This window comes from Lagopus muta, chromosome 9 (assembly GCF_023343835.1).
Source record: "Lagopus muta isolate bLagMut1 chromosome 9, bLagMut1 primary, whole genome shotgun sequence".
In the NCBI taxonomy this organism is placed as follows: Eukaryota; Metazoa; Chordata; class Aves; order Galliformes; family Phasianidae; genus Lagopus; species Lagopus muta.
Window position 1 is genome coordinate 17,065,538 of NC_064441.1, and position 12,310 is coordinate 17,077,847.

The window sequence follows — 12,310 nt, forward strand, 5'->3', positions numbered from 1 at the left end:
ATTGCAAGAGCGTATTCAACAGATCTAGGATATGCCTTTCTCCATTGCCCAGGTAGATCAAAGACTCAAATTCAAATATAAATTCATTCTCGGGTGCCAATTTAATCATAAGGTAAGTCAAATTTTAAAACCTTGTCATTGAGTTTGATCATGCAGTTGGCTCATCATTTTGTTTCCACAACTAACTTAGGAAGTTGCATACAGGACCTCAGCCCTGCAGCTCTTTCTTTTAGATCTTCCAGTAGCATTACAGCTGTATCAAATCTTTCAGAAGAGCATATGGTCATAAACTGTGCAGATACAGAAGACTAATTAGCTTGCTTTCCTTTTTCTTCCCACACACGTTAATAAAAAAGCAGACATATAAAACACCAATAATAGGCACAAGGTGATGTTTTCTGCATGATTCCTGTAAATGGTCATCAAAGATCATCAGAACTCCAACAGATATCACTCTGCAGAGCAAACTACTGAAGAACTCTTTGGACTATTTAGCACTTACTTTAGACAAATGGTCTAGTTCACATAATTTGTAAAAGGAGAGTTCATCTTTCACATTTTGTCTTCCTGACTGCCCTCCAGCAGACAAACACATATGACTAATGAGTAAGATCTCAAATCTCTAATCTCTAATCTAAACACTAATGACTAACAGTGGATCCCTTCAGCTTAAAGAAAACTTTTTCAGCAGTTACACACTCTAATGTGATATTGATGAAGTGTTCACCTGCTCTCTCTCAGATTTGGAACAGGAACACACAAAGTGAGCCAATGCAGAAGTTATTAAAGCAACAAGCAGCTTAACAAAATACACTTCGGCTTGTTACTGCTAACGACTAAGGAAGTAAAAATAAATGTAACACACAAATTCACAGAGTCCCTACATTTTTATTTAAAGAAATACATTCAAATGCAGCACTGAAAACAGAGAGTGAAATATCGACAGTTAGAGACCTATGCTTAATTATGAGGGTTGTTTTGTTTTTTGTTTTTATTATAAACTAGCACCACTGAGTCACGAGTCACAGACTACTTTATTTCTAGAAGTGTAAAAAACCCACCCTCCAGAATTATAAAATCTCTATCGCTTCTATTAAAAACTATTTCTCAATTTACTGTTCCTAAAGAGATGAAAAGTTTGAATACAAGTTCTCATACCTACACACTGCTCAGGTTACCAATAAAAGACAGTTTATTCTTAAGTCTGTACATCCTGATCAAGGGAAAAAATGTCTGAAAGTCAGCCTTTCACAGCTCTTTACAAACTGAAGTATGAAAGATCTACTGTGCCATAAATTTACACAGTGGAGTAGGTACACAAGTCTGATCATACAAAATAAGAGCGTCCTAGCCCATAAAAATACTAAAATCAGCTACAAAATTCTTAGTGTTTAGCCAAGCTGTCTCAAGCAGCCACTATATCAAATTCCAAAAACACTGATTTGTTTATAGCACGGCAGCTTGAGCATGTTCACAATGGGAAAAAGCCCACACCTCACTGTAAAACTGATTCATAATCCTAATTTCCCATTCAGATTTAGTGGTAATATTAGTGTTTGTTACCTATTGTAATACAAGACCATTATGTATTTGTAGATTGTGTTTGTATTGTTCAAAGTGCTAAAAGTGCAGTCAGAGAACAGTTTTGCACACATCTTCCAGTACACCCTTCTCTGGCACAGGCAACGTATAAGTATGTATCTGTAGGTCTGTGAGGTCAGAAAGGCACACACTCGTTTGTACATGCTCAGGTATAACCAAGCACTTTACTTTAAAGTCCTGTTCCTAAATATTAAAATGCTTTCTGAGTAGGGAGCACCCAGAATGTCCTACAAACAGATGTCTGAGTTTTTATAAGTATCCTGATACAGCTGCTTATATGATTACAAGATAATGGTGAAAAAAGAATGCTTTGTTTTTAAACTCGTGGTGTGCAAGTATTGCTCTGGAATACAGGGAAATGAAATCTGTGCTCTCTCACTCTGTCAAGCAAAGTCCAACATTACAGTAGCTCACGTGGTTTATCAATTCATGATAGTTAACACAGACAAAACACTTCCACAGTATCTGTTCTTCTACTGGAGACCATCTACAGTTTGAATGAAAAGGAAACTGAAGAGTGTTCCAAGCAATATCATTTGTCAACAAACAACAGAACTGAGACACGCCTCAACCAGAATACAGACTTTCACCTACACAGAAGTTAACAGTTTCACTTTCCTTCCCTACAGTGGTCTTCTACGACATGCATCATAATAACTAGTGCTGTTAAAAACTAAGAACATATCCCTCTTCACAAAGCTAACAAATTTTTCTAGCGGGCACATTGGCTTGCTGGAACGTTTATAATAATCCTTGCAGAATGAGGTCTGGAATGTGACATCAGCACCATTATACAGGATGCGGATAAAGTGTTCTTTGGGTCTCTTCCCATCCTGCCACAGCTCAAAAACTAATCTGGCAGCAAATCGTGGAAATCTGGCCTCTGTAATGCCCAAGGCACTAAGAACAGGTGACAACGTGACATCATGTGCAGAGTGAAGAACAAATATTTCTTCTTTCTTGCCTTCTGCAATTCGCTGAAGCCGATTAACAGTCTGGTTGAGGAGAGGGTGAGTAGCCAACAGGGCATACAGGAAATAGAGTTTCTTTTCCTGTCTTTCTCTCTCATCCTCCAACTGATGTCTTTTGATTACTTTGAAGTGTTCCATACCAATGCAGCCAGTTTTGGTACAAGGGAAACTGACATTGTGGCAAAAATAGCACAAGAGAGAATCTATTGGGTTAGAAGCTCTCAACTGCCTGGTAGGAATGCCAACAATCTTTGCCATATCCACATATATTTTCTCCAAATCACCATTCTTCACCCGTAAGCTGTACTGCCTGCGCTGTTCCTCTTCTAGGTAGTGGTTCCGCATAGGACAGTCGCAGCTTCCAGAACAAAAAATAGTGCTCCACTGATGCCTCATGTTAATTTTTTTCCAGTCAAAATCTGGTAAAAAGGTGTAAAGCAGCGCCAGTGCACTCTGCAGGGTTCGGCTTTTTCCTGTTGTCTCCAAGTAGAGCTGTTTTGCCGTCCAGTCATTCAGAAGCAGTTTATGTTTGTTTATATAAATTTCTCGCAATAGTTGTCCATTTCGCAAGTGCTGTACGACACCTGAAAGAGATTTTTTGCTGTTTAATTTTTTAAGAAGGCACAACACATGATTATAATCTCCTTAGTTTTGATGGAAAAAAAAGAAAAAAAAAAAGAAAGAAATACAGCTAGCATTACTGTTAAAAGCTCCGTTAAAAACTATGAATGGCAAAATTGAGCCTCACCTATTCTTGAAGGCCAGAATCACAGAATGGCCTGGGCTGAAAAAGGACCACAATGATCATTCAGTTTCAACCCCCCTGCTTTGTGCAGGATTGCCAACCACCAGAGCAGCCTGGCCTTGAATGCCTCCAGGGATGGGGCATCCACCGCCTCCTTGGGCAGCCTGTTCCAGTGCATCACCACCCTCTGTGTGAAAAACTTCCTCTTAATATCTAATCTAAGCCTCCCATCTTAGTTTAAAACCATTCCCCCTTGTCCTATCACTATCCACCCTTGTAAACAGCTGTTCCTCTCCTGCTTATAGACTCCCTTCAAGTACTGGAAGGCCACAACGAGGTCTCCCCAGAGCCTTCTCTTTTCCAAGCTAAACAATCCCAGTTCCCTCAACCTTTACACACAGGAGAGGTGCTCCAGCCCTCTGATCATCTCAGTGGCCCTCCTCTGGTCCTGCTCCAAGAGCTCCATGTCCATGTACTGGGGGCCCCAGGCCTGGACACAGTACTGCAGATGGGGCCTCACAAGAGCCAAGTACAGGGGGACAATCACCTCCCTGTCACTGCTGACCATTCCCTTTTTTTTTTTATGCAGCCCAGAACCCAGTTGCCCTTACAGGCTGCAAGCACACACTGCTGGCTCATGTCCAGCTTCTCGCCCACCAGGACCCCCAAGTCCATCTCTGCAGGGCAGCTCTCAAGGAGCTCCTTCCCCAGTTTGTATAAATACCGGGGATTGCCCTGACCCAAGTGAGCACCCTGCACCTGGCCTTACTGAACCTCATGTGGCTCACATGGGCCCACTTCTCCAGCCTGTCCAGGTCCCTCTAGATAGTTTCCCTTCCTTCCAATAAATCGACTACAACAATCAGCTCGGTGTCATCCACAAACTCACTGAGGGTGCATTTGATACCATCATCTGTATCATTGATGAAGATGTTGAAGAGCACCGGTCCCAAGACCAACCCCTGAGGAACACCACTTGTGAGCAGCCTCCACCCCGACACAAATGAGATACCTGCTGTTCTTTCAGTATCTCTCAGATTTTAGGAGCTAAACTGAGATACAGACAGAAAAAGCTAGTTTTGCACAATTAGTTTAAAACATTAGTCATTTAATATTGCTTTTGAAACTAGAAATATGGGACTGAATGGGTCTAACATTACTATAAAAACAGGACTGTTATCAACGTGGATCCTGACATTACCTGAGTCAGGTTCCCAGACCAATTGTGAATGCTGTACTCTCTGCACATTTACGTTAGCCAGAAAAACTACCAGGAGTGAGGATAATGAAAACACAGAATGCAAATTAGCATGTAAACTCACAAAACCAGCCTGAAAGTGAAGAAGTCGCATCAGGCTTCTTCATCTTCCTTCAGAAAGTAGAATCCTAGACTGACTTAGATTGGAAATGACTTTAAAGATCTAGTTCCAAACCCCCTCCCCATGGGCAGGGTGAACTACTCAAATTGCTTGGTAACGTTCACACTAGTGCTTTGGCTTTATTTAGCTGGATAGGAAGAAGGCATGTATCCTTCTCCCATACCAGCTCCAGAATCTATCTTGCTTGTGTTATCCTCCCTCAGCAGCCAACAGACAGGCACAAACCCTTGATTAACTTGAACATTTTTATAAGCTGCTACAGGCAATAGGAGCCACAAACATTAGCTCAGTCATAAAGTGTGCAGTGATGAATCCAGTTTCACATGCAATCTGCTGCATCAGTAAAAGTCCTTGGTAATGTGGCAAGAATCTTCCCAAGATCACTTGGCAAGACTTGACACTGTTGCCTAACACAAGTTTATCTTCTGATGAGGCACAAGAACATGACGATTTGACAGATCATTTTTGGAATAAAAAAAATATAGGAAATTGGCACCATGCTAATACACTGACTTTGACTTCAAATTCAGTTCAGCTAGTTACTCTGAATAAAAATATAAACAATTCCAAGAGCTCTAAAAAATATTTCTTACTAACATTTTTCTCTCTCCTTACCTTTTGCCTGTGGTGAAAACATCCATCAACAAGGCAGAAAAGATGAATCCATGCCTACTAGCCCAGTTCCCTTAATGCTATTCAAACTTTGTTAGAAAGCAAAAAAAAAAAAAAAAAAAAAAAAAAAAAAGAGTGTAAAAAAAAAAAAAAAAGGAGGGGAAGGAGACAGAAAAACTGAAAAAAGCATCAGATATTTCAAAGATGTTCTACTTTGATAATATAAACAAATTTGTTACATCTGAATCTTCTTGATGTAGACTCTGCAGTTGTTTTACAGGTCAAAACTGGCAACCAATTGATTGTTCTTCAGTTCCAGGATCTTTCTGAATCACAAACTAACCAATAAAATTACCAAACCTCCCTCTGAAGGACTGTAATTTTCCACCACGTCATTTTTCATAAGGGTGACAAAGCAATTTTGTGGTTTGGGACAGCATGAATTAAAGTTGTTCTAACTTCTTAAAAAATAAAGTTGAAAGAGATGCCAAGGGTGACTGACCTCTAACAGAATGCAGGCAGGCTATAGAAAAATGTTCAGTTTCTTGGATGGATACCACTTTTGGCAGAGAGTTCAGTACTTGACTCCTATCCCAGCAAAATCAACCTATGACCAATATTATGATTTTCCCAAAGAAAAGCATTTATTAAGAAAAATAGAGCATATGCTTTCAAACAGATTGTGTTAAGAGAGCAGAGGAAAATGTAAAGCTGCCACGGAAACTTACCAGTCTGTGTAAGCTCTCCCATTTCACAAAGAGAATGACTAGGGTAACGAGGCAGGCTGCTTAGGGTTCCATCCATTTGGGCTGCAGAGCCTTTGGACATGTGTTTAATGAAAGCTTCCAGCTGAGGATGAGAAGGTTTCCTAGAGAGACAAAACAAAATGTGAAAATTTCCCAAAGTATACAGAAAATATTCTGTCAGCTCAAAATTTCATGGTGACGTTCCTTCCCACTGACATCTGCTCTTACTCAAGATTTCTGTAGGCATGCAAAAGAAATCCTACTTATTTAATACCAGAAAGCTAGAGGAGACTGATGTCTTGGCATGATAAAATTATGGTATCTTTCATAAAATAATTTCCAAGGGTTTTTTTGTTTGTTTGCTTGTTTTGTTTTTGTTTTTTAACGCAACTGTACTGTTGTAATTTTTTTTTTAATTAGATCCTTTCAAAAAAGAGCAAATCTCTCTAATTTCTGCAGTCCTAATGCACTTTAACAACACTGTCAAAGGCACTAAGCATCTGAAAGAGATCAGCTAACCACTGTGTTAGATACAGTGCTGTCTACAGTCTCGGACTTAGCTTCAAATTTCTCCAGGCTGCAAATCAAATAGCACAGGTAGCTGATGGTATCTACAAAGCTGTTCCCAATGATTCCACTGAAAGCAGAGCCCATTGTTTTGGGTATTGTACTATTACGCAGGAAGAAAGAGGCCAACGCTGCCAGACACCTTACATGGGTAAGACTAAAGCAAACTGCACTGTGTACTAGTTAAGGAAAAAAAGTTTAAACAATACTTAATATACCTAATGCATGCAGGCTCTACAGCTGAGAAAACATAGGAAAAAAATAAAGAGATTATACAGAGATTAATCTGAAGAAATATCAATACAAAATTGTCCATTTAGTTCAACCTTGCTGAATGTATACTTGTATCAAAAGCAATAACTAAAATGGCCCACATGATCAGACTGCATTATACAAATGTGAGTTCTGACTGCAGATGTGAATATCATTACACTAGTGGCGATACATTTTACAATCAAAACACACCGCAAATTATTATACAAGCCCTCCAACATCTAGCTCCTTTCCTCTATTGTCAGAATTGTCTCTGAGCAAGGCACAGCTTAGACAGAACAAGGCTCCGCACAGACATCACACGGCACAACTGATTTCTGCTGTGTCCCACAAATACAGTATTTGCTAAAAGAACATTAGGAGAAAAACAAATATTTGCCCCTTTAAAAATGCTTCCTTCACACCATACAAGATGCAGACCTCTGATTCTAGAACAGCTGTGGTCTTCACTAATTTGACACTTCAGCAATGACCCAAGGAACCTGGGAACACAAAGAGCCAAGAAACCTCTGTACCTCTGCAAGTGCCCCAGAGGAGCATGGCACCTAACCACGATATTTCTGGCAGTACAATGCAGCAATGTGACACTTGGCCTTTTTCATGCAGAGATTCAAGACAAAAAGCTGGCTAGCCCAACCCAAGTCGACAGATTTGGAGGAACAGACTACTGCAGTTTGTCATCCCCTGAGAAGACTGGATTTTTTTCCTCCATATTTAAGCTTACTGATTTTAACGTGTAAGTAATAACAACTGACTGTAAATATCCCCATGATGCAAGGAAAGAATACAAATGGAGAAAAATATATATATAAGCAAAGGAGTTGAGGTTAACTCGTTGAAACAGAATTCACGTCAATAAATGTTTAGACTCAGTTCATTGTTGTATGGATGTGCTAAAAAAAATTTTAAAAATAAAAATGCTAAAAAAAACCAAAACAATGCAATTGAAAGACATTTAAACCTTTGAAACAAACAAACAGCAACAAAAAAAATGGACCAAATTTCCACAGCAGAACTTTACATAAGTATTATTTCCCTTCTTGAACATCAACACTTAATGTGATAAATAATTTGAAAATCCATGGCTTAAGTCCCCAGGCAGCACTACATAAACTGCACTTCAAGGCTACTTTTAAGCATCATTTTATTTTTCACCTCCATAAAATGTTTGTGTTATTATCCACACACAAGCAACGATTCACAGTCGCCTCTTTATTTTTGTGCAGAACTAAATCAGAAACTGTTCAGCAACCCATTTCTGCCCCAGATGGTTCTTGTTCTATTGGGACTTCCAGCCTAAGCAGTCTATATTGTGGATGTTCCTCACGCAATAAAGCCATTTAAAAATAAAAATGAAAAAGATTTCATCTGAGAACTCTTACAGAAGTCTGAGTTTAATGCTTATTGTAAGCATTCAAATTTTGCTAGAATAATACGTGGTTTTGATAGAAAATCCTCAGGATCTAGAAAAACTTCCTTAATTACAGACAGAAACCACAAGAGGGAGCAACAGAACTGCTAACGTATCAATAAGTGCCTGGAATCAAAATTTACCAGGACAAACATTTTTCATGCTTACAAGGAAAAGGCAGAAGAGAAACTCTCTTTTAAATGAAAAAGCACTTACTGCAGAGCTATGCACACAGCATGTATGCGCAGGAGATCTCATATGAAACAGCCCTTCATCCAATATAAAGCAGGTCTTGGAAATCACATTGTCATATCACTTTATAAAACTGCACAAGTATTTAATTTAACCTCAGGGTAAAGAAGGAAAAAAAAGAAGAGGATTCCCAAGAAGTTTGCACATTCACTGGTAAGAAAACATTACTGTAAGTCACTGTATAACGGCCAATCAGAAAAGTGCTAAACAAGCAAAATGAGAGAAAGTTTTAAAAGTTCTTCATTTTTAACTTCAAATGAAAAAGCAGTCAACTTATATTTTAAACGCACAACTACCTCTGTATATTACAATTTTAATATCTCAATTAACATTTGAGCAGAAGCAGAAAAACACGTTTTCTTCCTTTGTAAATCAGTTGAGATTTTCTGTTGCACCATTACACACCACAGAGCTTAATCCAGCTCCAGATGCTAACTCCAAAACAACTTCTTGCACATTTTGCTATTTTCACAGCCCAGTAGCACTAAATGGAAAAACTGAGAAAATTAAATGAAAGTCATTAGCAAATAGCTTTCTAAGCTTATTACAGATGTAGCAGGCTGAACTACCCATTTTCTACACTTTGCATTCAAAAAGCTCTAAACATGAACAAAATGTCAGCCACAATTTTCCTTAAATCTTATTTACTTAATTAGCAAGTCCTGCAAACACATGTATCAGAAAGCTAAAAAAAAAATGAAACTGCACAACTGTTCTGCTTCTTCTGCTGCGTTCTATTGGAACCAAACCTGTACCAGCACAGCAGTCAACAATCACTTGATAAGGTGCATTTTTCAGTGTATTCATTTATCTTTTCATCTACGTATGTAAATGCAAGTTACTTAACTTCAGATTTATTTTCAAGTAAGCACAAATTAAGCATCTCCTTGAAGAAGCACACAATGAAACATGACTGCTCAACATATTTTGAACACAGAATACGAGCTTACTACTTGTTAAATGTATCTCAAGGGGAGGGGATCAGACAACAGAAAAGCCATTCTGCCCGAAAGGGACAGACACATCAGAATAACACACCTCTGTACCGAATGTAATTCTCACACATACAACGACTGTGAATATACCAGCAGTTCTCCCAGTTAACCCCACACAACTGAAAAAACAAATTTTGCTGTTAAGTAAAGTGAGTTTTTGGTTGGTGGGTGTTATAGGCTTGTTTGCTTTACAGCACTACTCCAGCTACTAGCTAACAAACAATTCCCTTCCCCACCCTAAGATTTCTCTTATTTAGAATATGAATCCTCCCATAGAATTGGCCAATTTACAGATGCCGCAGGAGATGGAGTATCTAGGCAACACAGCTAAGACTGCTGGGACTGCTGGAGCTGGAAGCAAAGAAAATTACACATTTGTATAGTTGAGAAGACCAAAATATCCTTAAAATTGCATTTCCATTGAAGCCAGCAGAAAATAAAAGTGAAATAAAAAGACATCTACTGTAATTTGCTGGACACAATGACAGTGACATATTGTATTTAGCAATGTATTAACATAATAAATATTTCCAAATTGCTAGAAAGGAAAAATATTATTTAACATCACTAGCAATAGCCATACCTTTTCCTAATTTTGAACATTTCTTGCCTATTTTTTAAAACTATTAAATCACCTCCTAATATTTTATTGTTGCAAAACTTTTTTTTTTTTACCTGTAACAAAAATGTGATGCTTCTTTTTGCTTGAATCATACACTCAACATACCTTTTTGTTATTTTCAAACGAACACCAGGATAAATTAAATAGACCAAATTGCTTGTTCAATATTTAAACACTTTACAAAGGTCTTACAAGCTTTAAAGAGACATCATATTCCAGCATTACTGCTACACTGTTAGTAGTGTACATAGAAAGAAAATTATATTGCACAGCTATTTGAAGCATACGTTTATTTCTGCCAGCAACAGAGCTGACGTCTCTCAATAAGAAATTTCCTTTCAGGGTTTAGATACCAAAACAGAAATAATTTCTTTTTTTGCTGAGAAGCAAACATTAATCTGTTGGCTGTTCTGAATTAGCACAGCAAAGTCAGAGTGCCACAGTGAGCATGTGCATGTGACACCTCAGAAAGGCTGCTAAGGGATTAGGGGCAACTGCCATAACGGAACGATATTTTCTCAGAAACATAGATGTAATGTATCTACTTTCATGTATTATATACACGCAGAGCTATGAAAACTCAACTCATGCAGCTGAACATTAGGTTCCCACACACTGCACAGCAAAGCCTCATTTCTTGTACAGCAGCAGAGAAGCCTTGTTACAGGACATTTTTGCCAACCTGTCCCCATTCGAGACTTCAGTGTCATTATTTAGGAACTCCAATGAGAGATGTTGAGGTTTTCCACTCCATAAAGTGGAGCTCAGACTGAGTGCACGGAAGCCTCTTTTAGGAGAAAACTAGCTCTCTGAGCTCAGTACCTTTGCTTAGTAATTAAGTATTATTTTAAAAGAAGTCACAGCATGAAGACAAATGTCTAATATTCCATCATCCCTGCCAGACTGGACAGTTAATTCACCAAGAAGAAACAATCCATGTTTCTCAGGGCTATTTGTCTCAGGACTACTAAGAAAAATATTGCCATTCATTTGCATTACCTATTTGTGAAAGATTTTCTGTGATTAGTTTAACATTCTTTCCTACCAAAGCTATTTGAGCAGTAAACCAATTGAAGCCTTATTTCTACTATGCATAATGTAAAGTGAAGTACCTTTTTTTGTTTGTTTGTTTTTTTTAAGAGTGATGACCACAGCATTCAATCTATCCTGACTCAAGAAACTGAACATGCTATTGAATCACCTACAAATTTGAGACTACAGATTTGTGAAAATTACAAAGTTAATCTCATTAAAATGAAGCATATTTAAGAAACAGACGTGGAAAGGCACTACACTGACAGGACCATCTGCAGCTACTATTTATTTTTAATAATTTCCAGACTCAGACAAGTTCAAGGGAAGCATAAACAACATAACTTCACCACCACAAGATGCCACAGAGACAAAATATGTTGGTCAAGGATTATGATTACAAGAGAAATTGGGGAAAAAAAAACCTAATTATTGAGACCAATTAATAAGCATCCATTTATTTAAAAGTTAAAACTTGATTGTTTGTCAAATGGAAAACAATTAGTCGGCAGGTACCGACACTTAGCAGAACTGAGAGCTGAACTTCTCATTCTTCCTTACCTCTGTCATGCACTGTGCTGCCCTCTCACAGCAATGCACTCTAGAGTCTGCAGTAGATCTATATGGCTCAGCAAAGAACCCATGGAGATGGAAATTAATATGACTGAGATGGATTTCCCCCCCCCCCAACCCCATTTAACTGTGAAAATGTAACTTCTGTTAGCAAATGGAGAATCTGCAGGAGCCAGGAGGACCTTCTGACAAGGAGCTCCAGAAACCTGCGTGTCACTGGCTAAGCAAATGCAGCCATGCCAGGCACGTGCCAAGCTCCAGATAAATGAACATCTTCTTGCAATCCTATCACATCAGATACTGTCTCCAAATCACACTAAAGGCAAATTACTTATTGTTCCCAACACAATTTTTCTGTGAAGCTCTAATCACCAAAATAAGCGTTAGGTGAAAGGCCTATACTGTTTCCTTTTTAGAATGCAAGAAAACAGAAGAACCACTAAAGCAACAATGGATTACAGTAGTCTTACAAAAGAGATCCTTGAGACAGCATTAGCACTTCTGGAGTGTATTTGTTCATTGAAGTCTTG

At 38.4% G+C, this 12,310-nt stretch overlaps 1 protein-coding gene across 6 annotated transcripts in view; it reads right to left on the reverse strand.

Annotated features, from left to right (window-relative positions):
• Window positions 1-868: 868 nt before the first annotated feature.
• The window catches only part of PXYLP1 (2-phosphoxylose phosphatase 1), a 53,606-nt gene continuing 42,164 nt past the window's right edge, over window positions 869-12,310 (reverse strand). For all 6 annotated transcript variants that reach the window (XM_048954677.1, XM_048954678.1, XM_048954675.1 and 3 more), the window contains 2 exons: window positions 6,038-6,177; window positions 869-3,157 (listed from right to left, as the gene is read on the reverse strand). In XM_048954677.1, the coding sequence (XP_048810634.1) occupies window positions 2,226-3,157; window positions 6,038-6,177 (1,072 nt within the window). In that variant the 3' untranslated portion in view covers window positions 869-2,225. The remainder of the gene's footprint in view (window positions 3,158-6,037; window positions 6,178-12,310) is intronic.